The sequence below is a fragment of the Setaria italica genome, chromosome VII (assembly GCF_000263155.2).
Source record: "Setaria italica strain Yugu1 chromosome VII, Setaria_italica_v2.0, whole genome shotgun sequence".
Lineage (NCBI taxonomy): Eukaryota > Viridiplantae > Streptophyta > Magnoliopsida > Poales > Poaceae > Setaria > Setaria italica.
This window is the reverse complement of record NC_028456.1, coordinates 26,272,168-26,290,493: the sequence shown is the minus strand read 5'-3', so window position 1 is coordinate 26,290,493 and position 18,326 is coordinate 26,272,168. Positions and strand designations below refer to the sequence as shown.

The 18,326-nt window shown below is 42.6% G+C and overlaps 1 protein-coding gene across 1 annotated transcript; it reads left to right on the top strand.

Moving 5' to 3' along the window:
* The first annotated feature begins 7,735 nt into the window (after window positions 1-7,735).
* On the top strand, window positions 7,736-12,422 carry LOC101753743 (casein kinase II subunit beta-1). Its single transcript, XM_004976357.3, has 5 exons — window positions 7,736-8,200; window positions 9,464-9,688; window positions 10,873-10,982; window positions 11,072-11,237; window positions 11,869-12,422. The coding sequence occupies exons 1-5, from the start codon at window positions 7,993-7,995 to the stop codon at window positions 11,997-11,999; spliced, it is 840 nt and encodes a 279-aa protein (XP_004976414.1). The 5' UTR covers window positions 7,736-7,992; the 3' UTR covers window positions 12,000-12,422.
* The last annotated feature ends 5,904 nt before the right edge of the window (window positions 12,423-18,326 follow it).

Here is an 18,326-nt window from a genome sequence, read left to right as displayed (position 1 = left end):
ATCCCGCTCATAACGATCGGATGCAGGGACAATCCTATAAATTCAGAGTACGAGATAATCGGAGTCACGTACAACAATAAAGGAAAGGCCAGCACGTATGGATAAAAATGATTAGAATATACAACATAGATTCTGGTGCACTTTGCATGCCATGCGTGGGAGGCTTCTAGAATAATTATGCATGCCGATCTGTGCATGTACGGGAGGTTGTACGGGAGTTTGTTTTATAGAATAAAATATTTTAGAGATAGAGTTGGGTTAGTTAGAGATAGAGTTTTTTATTAGAAAAGATTGTGTACGTGACTTGCCTTGTGCGTGGTTAGATGCCAATTATGTAACGTCCGCCCTATAAATATAAAGGGACGTGGCCATTGTAAAGAATAATCACACGATCAATATACAACACATCTATCTTTTATTTACCTTTTCGGCTTCACGCCATTGCATTAGGAGTAGGAGTAATGTAGCTTCTCGACGAGTTCCTTCTAGCAAGCTGGGCTGCATCGACCTCGATCTCCGACGAGCTGCAAGTTCCGTCACCAGGTGTTCTAGGCTTTAACCACCGGGCGCATCGCTGTGGTTTCGTCTAGTTTCATCTACCAGTTATCGAGTATCTTGGATCTTTGACTTACGGCGCATCGCTTCTGTCTCGATCTACGGTATTCACCAGTTATCCCGTCTTGATTAAGCTTGCATCGGCTGATATTTATCTGTTCTATCATCTTGCCGTTTACGACATATTAATTATTATTAATTCTGTCGGAATAGACGATAGATCTATTTTTAATAGCCTGTTGCATCTTGATCTTGGCCATCCTTCGAGTGTTGTTGGGAGTAAGTTCCGTTGTGATTGGATCATCGGCTAGCGGGGTTCAGATTAATGTCCTGCTAAATATTTCTAGACTGCAATTACCGGGCGCATCGCTGTGGTTTCACCTAGAGATATTGGTGGTGATGTTAGTTTAGATCTCATCGGCTTGTGGTTCTAGCTATGGCGGGGCAACAACTCAACAACATCCTGTTTTCTATCGGCCGTCTGGCCAATATTTATTGTAAATTATATTAAATCGGCTGGATGGCCGATGAATCACTCACATTCATCAAGGTACTGGAATCGGCTTCACAGCCGATATATTTGTCATGATTTATTTTGTTGCACCATTATCGCTACTGTGCCAAGATTATATCAGCCTGATCGGCCGGTTGCCTCGGACTTCACAATAACTATCATCTCCTTGTCAGTTGAATGGTCAAACTGACTGGCACGCCCGCGCACACCACGCGCGCCGATTTGGATTCTGCACTGGAGTTAAGCAGATCTCCCAGGTCCTCATGTGCTGATGCAGGGTCCACCACCTTCAGGATTTTGCGTCAACACATTTTGGCACGCTCGGTGGGACACGGTTATAAGACTCACATGTTTATTCAGATAAAAAGAGTATATTCGGCAGCTGTATCGAGTTCATCGGCCGATTGAAGAGAAGCATCGGCGGATTGGTTAAAAAATATATATATATATACAACGGCCGATTGTAGAGAAAGGCATCGGCCGATTAGCGTCAGCCAGTTGGAATTGGAAGAAAATAAAAGTGGCATCGGCCGATGGAAAATTGGTATTGCCGATTGAAGAAAAAAAAAAGAGAGGGGCATCGGCCATTCGTGCGTCTCCTTATTGATAAAAAAATCGGTCGATTGAAAATTGGATCGGCCGATCAAAAGTTGTATCGGCTGATTAAAATATATGCATATATACATCGGCCGATTGAAATAAGGAAAGCATCGGCTGACTGGATCAAAAGATGCATCGGCCGATTGAGATAAGGGAAGCATCGGCTAATTAAATACATCGGCGATTGGGATATATAAAAAGAAAAGGGTATCGGCTAATTGAAAAAGTGCATCTGCCGATTTAGATAAAAAGGGAAGTTGAATCGGCTGCTCAAGCATCGGCTGCCTATTTAATATTCTCCCACAGCTGATGGGAGAGATGGAAGATTTTTCAGCCGATGAATGATTAGGCAGTGAAGATGAAGTTTTTGCAAGGTACATACCTCTTCAAGGCTCAAAATAATCCTTCGTTGCCTGGACTATCAACGTGTAGACTAGTGGCCAAAGTATTCTCAGGACAGCCCATGGAGTGAATCGGCTTAAAAAAAAAAGGCTGACTTGAATAGCCGATGGAATGGCCGATGCAGAAGTCTCGCCTGACAACCGACGGAAATAGTAATTTACATGCTGATTACGTGATGGCTCTAGAAAAAAGTATCGGCTGATATAAAAGTATGGGCCGCTGACTACAAAGAGTATCGGTTGAAAAAAGCATCGGCCGATTAGAAAATTGGATCGGCCGATTGAAAGCTGTATCAGCTGATTAAAAAAAAAACTGCATCGGCCGATTGGAAATTGCATCAGCCGATTGGAAATTGCATCAGCCGATTGAAAGTTGTACGGCTAATTAAAAAAAATGCATCGGCCACCGACCGATTGACTACTTGGCAAAAAGCATCAGCTGATTGCTTCGGCCGATTGATTGCTTGGCCAATAAAAAAAAAATTGGCTGATTGGTTCAAGCAAGATAGTATCGGCTGCTTATAAAATATATTGGATATTAATTTCGAAGCATGAAATATTCATACTTCGAAACTGGGGGGCCTGTGTTGACAACAAAAGCTTGCTGGTTACTGCACCAAGTTTTGGCGTCAACAGACTAAATTGTTGTTTCTACTGCTGGCAATGCCGATGGTGTTCTTTATATTTGAAGAGGAGTCAACGTGGCTTTGGATATTGCAATCAGACGTCATTAGCTCTGAAGACAAGTATCAGACTTCTATAATTAGTTTCGGAACATGAAGCATTCATACTCCGAAACTGGGGGACCTGTGTTGACACCGGATTTTGACCAATCCTATAAATTCAGAGTACGAGATAATCGGAGTCACGTACAACAATAAGAAGCAAGCATGCATGCACATGGGCACGGAGTCCAAATCGGCTTCATTGGATTGATCGGCAAGGAGAGGCAAGGATAATATAAAGGAAAGGCCAGCACGTATGGATAAAAATGATTAGAATATACAACATAGATTCTGGTGCACTTTGCATGCCATGCGTGGGAGGCTTCTAGAATAATTATGCATGCCGATCTGTGCATGTACGGGAGGTTGTACGGGAGTTTGTTTCATAGAATAAAATATTTTAGAGATAGAGTTGGGTTAGTTAGAGATAGAGTTTTTTATTAGAAAAGATTGTGTACGTGACTTGCCTTGTGCGTGGTTAGATGCCAATTATGTAACGTCCGCCCTATAAATATAAAGGGACGTGGCCATTGTAAAGAATAATCACACGATCAATATACAACACATCTATCTTTTATTTACCTTTTCGGCTTCACGCCATTGCATTAGGAGTAGGAGTAATGTAGCTTCTCGACGAGTTCCTTCTAGCAAGCTGGGCTGCATCGACCTCGATCTCCGACGAGCTGCAAGTTCCGTCACCAGGTGTTCTAGGCTTTAACCACCGGGCGCATCGCTGTGGTTTCGTCTAGTTTCATCTACCAGTTATCGAGTATCTTGGATCTTTGACTTACGGCGCATCGCTTCTGTCTCGATCTACGGTATTCACCAGTTATCCCGTCTTGATTAAGCTTGCATCGGCTGATATTTATCTGTTCTATCATCTTGCCGTTTACGACATATTAATTATTATTAATTCTGTCGGAATAGACGATAGATCTATTTTTAATAGCCTGTTGCATCTTGATCTTGGCCATCCTTCGAGTGTTGTTGGGAGTAAGTTCCGTTGTGATTGGATCATCGGCTAGCGGGGTTCAGATTAATGTCCTGCTAAATATTTCTAGACTGCAATTACCGGGCGCATCGCTGTGGTTTCACCTAGAGATATTGGTGGTGATGTTAGTTTAGATCTCATCGGCTTGTGGTTCTAGCTATGGCGGGGCAACAACTCAACAACATCCTGTTTTCTATCGGCCGTCTGGCCAATATTTATTGTAAATTATATTAAATCGGCTGGATGGCCGATGAATCACTCACATTCATCAAGGTACTGGAATCGGCTTCACAGCCGATATATTTGTCATGATTTATTTTGTTGCACCATTATCGCTACTGTGCCAAGATTATATCAGCCTGATCGGCCGGTTGCCTCGGACTTCACAATAACTATCATCTCCTTGTCAGTTGAATGGTCAAACTGACTGGCACGCCCGCGCACACCACGCGCGCCGATTTGGATTCTGCACTGGAGTTAAGCAGATCTCCCAGGTCCTCATGTGCTGATGCAGGGTCCACCACCTTCAGGATTTTGCGTCAACAGTATCCATACTGTTGTCAACTGCAAACACATCTGCCTTACTGAATGGGTCAAGGAGGCCATGGTTCAGGCATCGAACAGGATTGCGACAGGGTGATCCTTTGAGCCCACTACTTTTCATCGTAGCCATGAAACCACTACAGAGAATGCTCACCATTGCAACCAATGAAGGATACTTATCAGCAATTCAAAATAGGGCGGCGAAAGTAATAATGATGTACGCAGATGATATGCTTATTTTTCTAAATCCAAACAGTGACAAAGTAAAGGTGACAAGTGACATCTTAGAGGAATTTGGAGTGGCATCTGGACTGATCACCAACAAAAATAAAAGTGTGGTATACCCAATACAATGTGATGGTCTCAACTTGGACGATACAATGGAAAGTTTTTCGTGCCCAGTGAAATGGAAAGTGTTCCGTGCCCAGTGAAATCATTCTCATGCACGTACTTGGGCTACCACTACATACAAGAGCACTCCAAAGGGTGGATGTTCAACCTCTCATTGACAAAGTGGCAGCAAGGCTACCCTCATGGAAAGGCTGTGTGCTAAACAAGGCAGGAAGGCTGGTGCTAGTGAACTCGGTGCTATTTGCAATGCCGATTTATTTTCTAACTATCTTTGCATTGAAAAAATGGGCTACAGAGAAGTTGGACAAAATAAGGAGGAGCTTTCTCTGGAAGGGGGCGGCTGAGGCTAATAGGGGATATTGCCTAATCAGATGGGCTAAAGCAATCAGGCCTAAGAAGTTCGGAGGATTGGGCATTCTTAATTTGGACTTGTTCAGCTGGGCTCTACGCTGGCTCTGGTATGAGTGGAAGGACCCAGAGCGTCCATGGGTCGGCACTGAAGCACCAGTCAATGAGATAGATCAACAACTATTTCGAGTTAGCACCATTGTTACCCTCGGCAATAGCCTGAAGGTAGAATTCTGGAACTCCTCGTGGCTACATGGAAAAGCACCAAGGGATTTGGCTCCTAACCTGTACAAGCTTACTTGGCGAAAGCACAGGACTGTATACGAGGAGATGATCAACCATAGCTGGACGAGAGGCTTATGACGAATGAACACAGTGACAAAAATGGCAGATTTCGTGCACCTTTGGGACCTGGTTTAGGATATCCAATTCACTGATAGACCTGACGAGATAGCTTGGAGATGGACATCGGATGGAGAATATAGTGCTAAGTCGGCGTATACAATTCAATTTCAAGGATCATTCTGCCCCTTTGAAGGAGAAGCAATTCAGAGGGCACAGGTCGGGGGAAACACAGATTCTTTGCATGGTTACTAGTCCAAAGCAAGATATTGACGGTCGATAAACTCGCTGTAGGAAACTGGCCATGTAATCCGGTTTGCTCTCTATGCAAAGCTACAATGGAGACTGCAGAACACCTATGCCTACACTATCCATACGCAATGCAGGTGTGGACGATGGTTCAAAGTTGGTCCAACAACCTGATTCCCTTGCCAGTGATAGGTGTCGGTCTTGAAAATTGGTGGCGACATTCCCTGAAGGCGATGAACAAGAGGAAACGGCGGGCGACCGCGACTGTCATAGCAACGCCACAATGAGTGTTTGGTCTCATCAAGGAAGAAATAAGCTTGCGCCAGCAAGAATGCGAAGCACCGAGTGTGCCTTAGTCTAGTTGTGTCAGAACAATGGTATTTGAGTAACGAGTTCCACCTTTCTTATGTAATATCGACCATGTAATATTTGATCACTCTCTCTTCTCCTTAAATGATATGGCAGTGCTCCTACTGGGATAAGTTTTGAAAAAAATAATTTGAGCTGACTCCACTAGGAAAAAAAAGCACACTCAACAAATCGATTGAGTAAAGAGATGGACATGTGTTGGAGGAACCACATGTCATCCGACAAGACACCAGACATAACACCGAAAGGGAAGCAGGTGTTGGGTAGTGAGATGCACAAATATGTTAATTAGGAGGTGTTTGAATACCAGGTGCTAAATTTTAGCCGTATCACATCGGATATTCGGATGCTAATTAGGAGGACTAAACATGAGCTAATTATAAACTAATTGCGGAACCTCTAAGCTAATTCGCGAGATGAATCTATTAAAACTAATTAATCCATCATTAACAAATGGTTACCGTAGCACCACATTATCAAATCATGGACTAATTAGGCTTAATAGATTCATCTCGCGAATTAGACTCCATCTGTGCAATAAGTTTTGTAATTAATCTATGTTTAATACTCCTAATTAGTATACAACATCCGATGTAACAGGTGCTAAACTTTAACACGCAAGAGCCAAACAGATCCTTAACCTCGCTCTCAAGGCAGAAGCCAGGAGCTCGCTGGTCAAAACAAATATGGATGGAGCCTACTCGGAACAGTCTGGAGAGCCTAGCTAGTTATCAAAGACCCTAGGGGCTCGGTGCATTGTTTTTTTAGCTTTATGTAGGGCATGATTGGTAGGCGGGATGGTGGCGTTCGGAGGATCATCCGGTATCATCTCGTGCACTTGGACGTGATTGGTTGCTCTTCCCGCATCATATGGTTGCACCCTCTCGTTCACTCCACCCCTCCCATCCCGCATCCCTCCATCCGCCCAAAAACTACCTTCCCTCGCGAGCGGGGATGTCATGGTGCAGGTGAGCGCGCAAGGTCCATGTGACATACACCCAAAACTCTTATCCATACATGCAACCAAACACGATTCCATCTCATACTGGACCAACAACAAAGACAACTAAACACAACTCGGTGCACGATTTCAACCTGTCTCCCGTGAGCCTGGACCGGTCCTCCATACCGGCTCCCTATGCCCGGAGCAACCAATCACGCCCATAATGATGAAGAGCCGAACAATAGCTTGCAAAGAGGGAACGGCATTGTCATTAGAAACTGACAGCGCATATGTTAGTCATGTGACAAGATGTGTCACCAAACCGGGGATCAAGGACCATCGTCACCCTTCACCATTCAGGAGGTGCTAGAGACTAGAGTTTGAAAAAGGAAGATCTCAAATGTGCTGTTCATGTGTGTGAAAGAGAGCAAATCAAAATATCACATAAGTTAGCTCTGCCAGTTGAAATATTTGTACCACACATTATAATAACTCTTTGAGTATCTCCTTCTGATTTAGGCTATTAGACATTTTAACTTTTTTCAGTTCATAATTTTTACTATTTATTTAGATATACAAGTCTAGATGAAAACCTATATATTTTTAAAGTCAAAATAATTAACAATTTGAAACAAATGGAGTAACGAATAAAATCATCTCTACGGACAAAAAAAATGTGCGATCTATACTTTCCGATATAATATAAGCAAGCCACCGGTTCATGAGGCCGTTCCGGGTTAACTGTGACAGCTTTTCATTGCGATGGAAACTGTGAAACAGCCAAACTGGCCGGTTAGTGAAGAGCACAAGCAGCCTGCCCCTGCCGCCGCCCTCAAAGCAGCGTGGAATTACGTCAGCGCCCCCGTACTTTTCCTCCCTTCTTCGTTCTTCCTCGCCGCCCCGTCCCCCCTCCCTCGTCCCGTCTCGGGACCTCGACACGAGGGCACGCGATCCCGCCACCGCTCACCTCCACCACCTCCAAACACTATCCTGCCCTCTGTTCCCATCCCGCTATCCCGCCTCAGGGCTGCGGGGGACGAGGTGGGGTCCCCCGCGAGGAGATGCACCGAGACCGAGGCGCCGCAGCGGCGGCCGGGGGCGCCGGCGACCGGAAGCGGATCGGCGAGCCGATGGACAGGTCGTCTCCGTCGACGTCGTGGGGGTTCTCCGGAGGCCGCGAGAAGGAGCGGATCGTCGCGGGCAAGCAGCCGGAGGTGCCCCGCTCCGGCTCCGGATCCACCGCGATGTCCATGAGCAAGCTCGCTGACGGTGAACCCTGCCTCGCCACAATGATTTCATTATTTTTTGCGGGTCACTTTTTTTTTCTCTTTTATTGTTGTTTTTGGCCTGCTAGAGGTAGATTTGTGTGTGCTTAGTGAATTATGAGTAGAAAAAAACTTTTGAACAATGGCATGACCAACTGGCAACTGTTAGATCACTCATACATCGTTTACCAGTTGAGGAGCACTCTTTTTTTTCAGGATTTGTGTAGTGATATTCAGTCATAATGCTAAACTTGTTTAGTCTGTTTGACTGCCTTTTTTTGAGGATTGTGAATGCTTGTGAGGAAGTTCGAACTTCGAAGATGCAAAGTTAGATTCAGATTTGTAGCTTCTGGTCTCTGTACATCAGTTGAGGAGATTCATAGTGTCCATAGTTCATTACTAGGTGCAACAACATCCAAATGTCAGTATCGCCAGTTAACACTACTTATGTAATGCATGGTAGTTGTAATAATGTAAATACATGTGGTGGCATGTTTAAGGACATTTGGTGCTCGTTTGGTGTGACATTTTGTCAACCATCTTTCTTTGCTTGTTAGGTCAATTTAAGTTTTCACCTTTTATATGCACCTTTTTGGTGATTAGGTCATTCAGCAGGATCACCTATCAATGAGTATGCATGTAGTTATAGTTAAAGACTTAAAAATGACAGGTGCACCTCAAATGTTGAACTCAAAAGTATTGTGGAGTCGGAGACAATACTGAAATGCTGCAGGACAGTGTAGTTCAACCAAAAGGAGAAAAGAGGCCCAGACAAGTTCCAGTGTTGAAATAACCTCTGACCTAAATCTGCAAAACAGGGCAAATACGAGAAAATTCCAAAACTCAAACCGTGGATAAGAAAACAAAATCTATTATAGATCATCTGTGACACATCAATTTCTCCTCATTACAAACTGCTAAAACTAGATAGCTAGTTAGCTACTTGCTTGCTTTATATATATCTCCCGGAGGCCTTGTTGTATGATCACTGGAAATTCAGTGCCTAATATTCACGACAATGAATAGTTCCTGTTAACCTTTTACAGTTGAAATATACATTGCTGTTTTGTTAAGAAACATCTCCACATCAGAACAATTCAAGAATTTTAGTTTTAGTTTGATTAGTTGAATCAAGCAACCCGATTCTGGGACCCATGTTTTTGGTTGGTGCCCTATGGATGCACTATTGCACATGATTGACTATGGGGATATTCCTTATGTTGATATTTCTTTGCCGGTCATAATTTGTGTGCTGATCCCTTTACAGAAGAATCAGGAACTGACAGCGAAGAATCAGATGTAGATGTTAGTGGTTCAGATGGGGAAGATACTTCATGGATTTCATGGTTCTGTAGCTTAAGGGGCAATGAGTTTTTCTGTGAGGTTGATGAAGACTACATACAAGATGATTTCAATCTCTGTGGGTTAAGCAACCAAGTTCCATATTACGATTATGCTCTTGATCTGATATTGGATGTTGAATCTTCCCATGGTATACCCCACCTCTTTTTTCAATATACTCCCTCCGTTCCAAATTGTAGGTCATTTTAGCTTTTCTAGGTGCATAGTTTTTGCTATGCACTTAAATATAGTATATGTCTAGATGCATACAAACATCTATGAACCTAGAAAAGCCAAAACGACCTACAATTTGAAACGGAGGGACTAGTATTCAATTTAGAGAGAAAGTTACACCCGCTGTTACTAGTCCTAGATTTGCCAGCCTTATATTTTAAATGGCATGGAGATGTGCGAGATGCTGGCAGACTGTTAGGGATTGAATACCAGATTGTTTTTTTTCTCGTAAATTTAAATATAAAATCTTCCAGTTGTTTTATCATATGAACCAATATACTTCACGTAAACTCTGCTTCAATCACCTTCACACCATTATAAGTTTGTGGACCAGTAAAGGGAATTATGGTACATAACTCTCTTATTAATATTTAGTAAATGGTTTTCTGGCCTAGTTGGCTTCTTGTCAGTTAGGGTATATTTAGTTTCAGTTACGAACCTGGTCAGCAGGAACCAGCAAGATAGAGTGTATGAAATAGATTTAGGAAGTTGAAACTGGAATATGGTATCATCCAGGTCACATTGCACTTTATGCCCCACATTGACATTCTACCACAAATTGTGGGTGCATATGTAACTGTTAGACAGGCAGGTTAGCTATCCTTTTGTTAGGCCTAGAGTCCACATGTGATGTGCTGCCACCGGCCCGGAGGCCAGAGCCTGTGAGCGCACTTGTAGTCTTGATCCCTGATTAGTAATAGGTAAGGACATCCAACGTTGGTCATGTATCTATAAGCCACAACCCTGGGACTCCTTGCCTATATATGTACATGTGCATCACGTGGTGATCAATCAATCTACAATTCGGTGTGCCAATCTTGCTTACATGCATGCCACTTGTCAAGAGGAACTGAACCTCAGAAGTAGAAATAACATGCATGCCACTAAGACTTGTGGAAAGCATTATGATACGTCTCTTAATTCTTTCTGCATGATAGAAAAAAAATGTTAGAATGAAGATCATCAACTGAGTATGAAGTGTAAGTTAGGATACAGGAATAATATTGTCCTAGTAGTATTTGCAATAGGCTTTATTGCTAAAATGAACCTAAGTTATTATTGTGACATAGCACTTACAATAAGTATTGTGCAAATACACAGGCGATATGTTCACAGAAGAGCAAAATGAACTTATTGAATCAGCTGCTGAGATGCTCTATGGACTGATTCATGTCCGGTATATCATTACAAGTAAAGGGCTGGCTGCGATGGTAACTCTCTCTTAAGTTGTTTCTGATGGATTTATTATGTATTAGTACTGTTATTAATTTGTGCATTATCACATTTGATGTTTGTGCAGTTGGATAAGTACAAGAATGTTGACTTCGGCAGATGCCCTCGAGTGAATTGCAGTGGTCAACCGTGTCTTCCAGTTGGGCAATCGGATATTCCTCGTTCGAGTTCTGTGAAGATTTACTGCCCTAGGTGTGAAGACATCTACACTCCAAGATCCAAATATCTAAGCAGTATCCTTTCATATACAATAAAGTTTGCTCTCACTCTGAAAGGCTTCTGAAAATATTTTACCATTATGTGATCTGTCTGTGACTCAGGAAGCTGCTAATACAACCCCCCCCCCCCCCCCCCCCAAAAAAAAAAAAAACATAGGGTCGCATAATTACACTTTATTTACTTGTGATTTTCACATTGCAACACTTTGTTTAGGTAGGGTGTGTTTTTTATATAATACACTGACAGCCTGCAATTACTACTATATTAAAAGAAATGTTGCTGGGTTGCATCAATGCGGGCAAGTTCTTAAGAAAAGAACATTCAAAGATTCCACATTGTTCTGAACCTCTGACATGCTAAACTTACTCTTGGTAGTCATGTTTTACATCAAGCTAATCCATCCAACAAACGTTCAACATGATTCAGAATAATGTATAATCTGCATGCAAATAGAACTCTTGAAGAAACAAAATGCCATATGGTTTTTTGAGAGAAAAACGAAATGCCATATATTACCCATGATAAGAGTGATTTTTGGACCGTCAGAAAGAAAAGGCCTCATTTTTTCCTGTACCGTTGTAAGAATTGTGTTTCGTGTTATTTGAAACATAGGCCATCATGCACTTCCCTTGACTTGTCATGTAGACATCGATGGAACTTACTTCGGAACAACATTTACTCACTTGTTTCTGATGACATACCCGCATTTGAAGCCCCAGAAGCCCGCGCAACAATACATCCCCAGGGTATTTGGGTTCAAAATTCATAAGCCATGAGAAATTTGAAGGCTGAAGATGTTAAAGATTCATCTGCGTTCAATAGCCCCTTGTGAGCTGCTGGTTTCTGTCTGTGTGTTGCCGTTTATTGCTTTGTTCGATTGGTGTAGCCCTGGCTCCTCCAATGTTCACATATCATCGGAATGCACCTGGACGCCCCCGGCTGACCTCCATAGTCTGGCTTCTCACCTTGACCTGATTATTCTGATTTGATGCTTGTGGTTTGTTTAGCCTAGGTGAACATCCGTATTCTTTTAAAACAAGAAAAGGCCTTTATATTTGAATTTCACAGTTGCTGAAGAGGGCAAAATGTTACTGTGATGCTGCCAATTCTCCCTCTGCTGTGATACTCCATCTGTTCTCAACATTTGACGTTTTGAACAAGCATTTAAGTTCACTTTTGACTAAATAGTTTGTCATAAACGTCATATACTTTGGACAGATATTGTATTTAGCTAACGGATGTACTCCCTCCGTCCGTTTTGGCTTTTCTAAATACACTACTTTTGTTATGCACTTAGATGTATATTATGTCTAGATACATGACAAAAGTGAAGTATGTAGAAAAATCAAAACGAATAGTAATTTGGGACGGAGGGGGCAGTATTTAGTTAACAAGTCATATGCGTACGGTTCATGTTCTTACTCCGATTGTCATTGTGTGCTTTCATTGCTGTGTGAGCCTGTGACGAACTCTTGTGGCCTAATATTTGTTCGATATGGTTGGTTGTCTAGCCGAGTTGGTGCCGTAATGGGAGCATCACCAGACACCACACCGTCATCGAAGCACATGCTAGAGATATGAGATATGCAAGGAGGAAAACATGACACCGGCTCCAATGGGTCAGGGCACGGCACAAATCTAAGGATGACACCACGATGAGGCAGAACATTAGGGCAGCCTAAGGATGTGGCTACGCCAGAAAAATTAACAAGTCCTGCAGCAGTATTGGTAACACAAGGAAAACAAAGACCAGCAAAATCTCATCCTATTCTTCCTTCTACTAAGGTTAGGACCCCAACGACCTGCTACCAAATGCAACACTAGCAATCTAGGCACGCTGCCTCCCTACCCTGATCAGGCGTTAGACGCACACACCGGACCGCCTGGCACACTGCAGGTTGGATTTTGCGCGGATCTCGTCCACGGCGGAGTCGCCCCTCTCCACTCTGATGGATTCCAGCATGCTCCCCAGAACCTCGGACGCGAGGCTGTTGTCCAGGGCATGACGTCCTGCCGGCTCTTCCCTGCCATCCCGCTCCTGCAACAGCCCTCCTATCTCCGTCAGTGAGATCACATCTTCCATTATGACTTTGGCAAATATTTGCCCCAGGAATTTGGTGGCTTTCGGAGCATCAGTCACAGCATCTTCCAAGGTGGATAGAACATGTTGGAACCTGGCAAAAGAGGCAGATTGTTAATTGGCACCAAGTCACCGATTGTGGAACAGAATTTTTGCCATATGCACATGGATGATACCCCTGGAGTAGCTGCCTCTGGCTCAGCAAATTCTCTTGAGATTTGCACAAGAACACCAAAAGTTTGGCCAAGAGATCCCTATCCAGGTCTTTCCTTTCGAAGGAGTCATTGATCCAAAGTGACACGAGTGAAGGGTAGAAGCTGGGAGCATTCAGTTCTTTTATGCACAAAGCTACCTCCTCCTCGTCCTTAGCACTGTGGGGCAAACATGGTTAGTGTAATGATAAGATTATGACAACCTGAGACTGAATGGGAGGTTGTATGTGTTTGCTCTCCAGGCTAATCAGCTTCCCCAAAGCATCAAACATGTTAGCAGGCAGTACTGCAGATAACGCTTTAATTTTTGTCCCATCGATTATGCAATATACACATTTGTTCTGAGAGCAAAAAAATTATGCTTGCACAGATAGATGATGTAAACAAAGGCAACCTATGACTGGAAAAAAATCTTCACCAAATGGATGAAAGAAAAGCCTTCTTAAAAAAAATAAAATCATAGAAGATGGGACTGCTGCCCAATTTAAAATGTAATTATCTAAGGGTTTATTATAATATCAAGTACGGCAAAAGATATTTCACTAGAAATATAAAGAAACATTGCTGGATACAACATAATACAAGTATCATTTTTCATTAAAAAAGGGCAATGGCTACATGTGATTCATCTGTACCATCATGTGGATTAAAAAATGATTAACCAAATTCGATAACTTCAGGAAATAGTTTTAAACAAAAGTGCTAAGAACAGATGGCTACCTATCAGCATATATTTCATAAAAAATGAGAAAGTTTAATAAATATAGCATTTACAGCATATAAATAAAGCATGACAAATGGGAGCTTGCCTGTAAAATTCTTTTATGGTTAATATCGATTTTTCCTGAAGAACCTCTTCAGGGAATGTCTGCGCTTCAGCGCATATATCCTTTTTGACCGTGGAGGATATATGTGTTTGACCAACATTTGACAGTAGAGGTGAAGCATGATCTGCCGTTCCCCAGGATGTATTACTGGCTCTGAAGTTTGTTCGCTTACTAGCTGCTCCTGTAACTGAACCTTCTTTTGAGTTTTCTGATGTTTGACCATGATGGCTGTTCAAAGGAACTTCTGGCAAAATGTCATTTGAAACAGGTGGCTTCCCACAAACCGACATTCCTCTTCCTAGGTCACCTTGAGGACCAAGGCGAATGGATTTATCAGAATGCCTTTGATGGAGTGAAACTGGCAAGGCTCTATTCGAAGGCTGATATCTAGCATCCAGATTAACATTCTGGGATCCACTTGTACGAACTTGAGACGATCCACGTGAATTCAATGCAGAAGATCCACGTGAATTCAATGCAGGAGGCCCAGATCTCAACCCAGAGCTGATGCAGGTAACAGATGAGTTATAGTTAGGAGAGGAGCCAAACCTACTTGATTGGCCCAACTTTTGTTTTACCGCATCCCTGCGGACCTCATCGATCTTTTTTGGCCCTTCCACTTTCCTTCTCTGTCTCCACTTGTTTTTTCTAAGGTCAATCACATCTTCCAGCATAAATCTTATACGGGACGATAACTTTGAATTTTCTGACAGCTTCTGTATAAGATCAAAATAAAAATCCATGTGTACCTTTGCCCTGAGATGATCTATCATCTCCCCGATCGTGCTCATCAATTTACAAAGAGCCTCTAGATCTTCCTCATCTGGGTTTTGATACTCGCCTAGAAGTTTATTTATGCATTCATGCATTATTCTCTCGGTCAACATTTTTTTCTTATACAATTCTCCAATTAATCGAATATTTCCAAGCATGCATCTCCGTGCTCGAATCCGTTTCTCTTCTCTCTCCCCTTCAGATTGTTTTGTACCACCCTCTTCTTCAGCTTTATCTGCTTCAGCTTGCTCTCTTTCACCTCTCTCAAATTCCTCTTGGCATTTATTTAAAAGCAGTCGTTTGAAGGTGATTTTCTCATCATCCTTCACAAAGTTTGGTAGGTCACCAGCCAATCGGAAACAGAAACTAGCATACATCTCACAAAAAGTGGGCTCCATCAAGGCTTTGTCAAATATCTGAGATATCACGCCAGTAAGTGTGACTACATTATCAATATTCAACTCCTTGACCTGCGAAAAAAGTTTTTCAAAATTTTGGGGGGTTAACTTATTCAGAATAGCTTTCAGCTGCCTTTGTTTAGCCTCTTCCTCATCAGATACCTTACCAATTTCATATTTTTTCTCAGCTTTGTGCATAACTGGCATAGGTACTTGAGAAGCTGATGAAATACCCTGAGCATTAGTTCTATGTTGCCACCTCTCATCTACATAGCCACGGCTGCGTTGAGATACTACTTCTTTCATAGCTCTGGAGAGCATCTCACCACTATACTGACTGATTGGCTGGCTTTGTGAAAGACTTCTTGTAGATCCGTGTCCGTCACGCTGTACTGCATCCCATCTAGAAAATACAGGTTGATGTACATTGTCAGAAAGCGAGCTATGCCCAGGAACAGGAGAAGAAAACTGTTTTCTCCATTTATCATCATCAAACTTGCCGGCCATATGGCGGTTAGCTCGGGAAGTTGCTGAACCTCGATCTTTTATCCTTGCATGGTTTGAGTTAAGATCATTATTGTCAATAAATGGAGCACCAATATGTACACTCATTACTGCTCCAGAAATATCAAATCTAATCTTGAAACTTGCAGGAAGTTCTATGCAGCTTTGTGCAAATGTTAAAAGAAAATCCCGAGAATACCTTTTATGGTCAAACTCACATTTATCTTTGTTTACTTCTGCTCTAATGCACCCAAATGCTTTCGAATTTTCAATAGAATTTTCAGTCGTATCTTCCCAGCCAAGCAAGTCAGCCCTGTTCTGGCTATCATTTCCACCAGCTGAACTGTCCTTTTCAGCATCCAATGTACAATTCTGCTTTAAGTCAGCTGTCAACGAACTCTGGACATCATCTGATGTATTAAAGCTCTCAACGTTCTCATTCAGGGAGCTGGATGCACTATCAAGGTCACAGTACTTTTGTCCACTAGTCTTAGGAAGCATCTCCTTTCGTCTTTTTCGTCGTCCATTGGTATTTTTGGCCTTGGTTGATTCCAAAACAATATTTTTTGTTTGCACCACTGAAGCAGCAGCCATGGAGCAATAATTAGATATTTCTGAATCAATCCTTTCCGGTCCTATTTTCCTCTGAGTGCTAGTTGAATTAGAAGCAGGGGCTTCACTTTTGACATCTCTTGCAGAGTCTATTCTACTATCATTCTGCTTGTTCTCTGGTACAGATGTTACAATTTGTGCATCTGGTGAAGGTTGCTGATTATCTTTTGACGTTTGCATATCAATGGCTATGGAAGGATGCAAATCAACTGATTCGTGACATCCATGAAATCGTTCCGATTTAGTGACACCAGTGCTATCCTCTGATCCAAGGGCAGTACCTTGTGTGGTCGTATCTACTTGTTCTGTCTTTGACTTGGAGCACATTCCTTTTTCATTTACAACGTGTTCTTTGATCACAAAGTCTTGGTTTTGCAATGTAACTGAACCATTAAGTTCAGAATTTTTTTCTAGAAAGGGAGCTGGATTCACCTTCGCCTTTCTAAAACCTTCTGTGAATGTATTAGATCCCACAAACTTTGGTATTTCTTGTGTATAAATTAATGGAGGCTTCCCCAAAATGCTATTGCCATCATATTTAGAATTCCTATTAGTCGGTGATGCCCCATCAGTACTGGAAATTAACGAAGCTGCAGACCAAATGACACTATCAGTTCTGCCTGAAGCCTCAGTATGTGATAACTCGAGTTTTGCATGGGACGATGAAGTTGTTGGAATCACTGATGATTCTTCCATATCACTAGGTTTTGCTATCACTGAAGATGTACAACTTGCAGTAGATGCCAAAGGTAAGTTACTGGTTGAGGTAGTTTGAGGACCCACAATTGGTGTGACGTGATTAACTGAAGCTTGTTGAGTCTGTGTCTGCTGGGTTGGAGCAGCCTGAGATATTGAATTGCAACTTATTCCAGAAGTTGCAGCTGGGGTTTTGAGATTTCCTTCATCAGAAACTAAATTTGCAGGTTCAGGGGAAATTTCCAGTCCAATCTTGTGATCGCTTTGCCGATTCAACATGGCAGGTTCACCAGAACACTTTAATGGCACCTCATTCTTTTCAGCAGGAAATGGAATAGGTTGCTTTAGTTCAACATGACGTAACCCTTTGAAACTGGAGACTTCTGAAGCAGTATGCAAATTGGTCAATGCCCTGGAACTAGCATCAAGCCAAGATATCGGCATTGGAGGTCTGATGGAAGTAATTGGCTGGTTGCTATTAGTGGAATCAAAGCTATGCATCGGGGCCTGCATTTTCGAGGAAATTTGCCTACTTGCAAGTGGGACAGTAGTGGTGTTGGGAAGATAGATAGGTGCTGAGTTGTACGTGCCTGCTCTAGGATAATACACTTTCTGAAGTGGAGAAAATGTTTGAACAGGCTGAGATAGCTGGTTTATATTATGCAGAGGCATCTGCCCAGAAACAGGAACACCCATAAAGGAATGCCCACGTCTATCCAGCATCAGCTCTTCGTGTGTCTCTGGATGTGTTATCTTGACAGTTCTCTTCTGTTCATCACTGCTTCTAGGATGCTGCTGAGACAACTCCTGTGCAAACCTCATGTTGCTGAACTGAGGAAGGTGACAATTAGCTGGAGGGGCACATCCAAAGCCTTGTCCTTGGTGAATGAAGGTTTGCTGATGCAATGCACGAGGCTGGGCACCATGAACAAATATCGGTTGTATGTGAGATGCATTGCCCACAGGGACAGCCATTTTCACGGGTAAGGAGCTGGATACA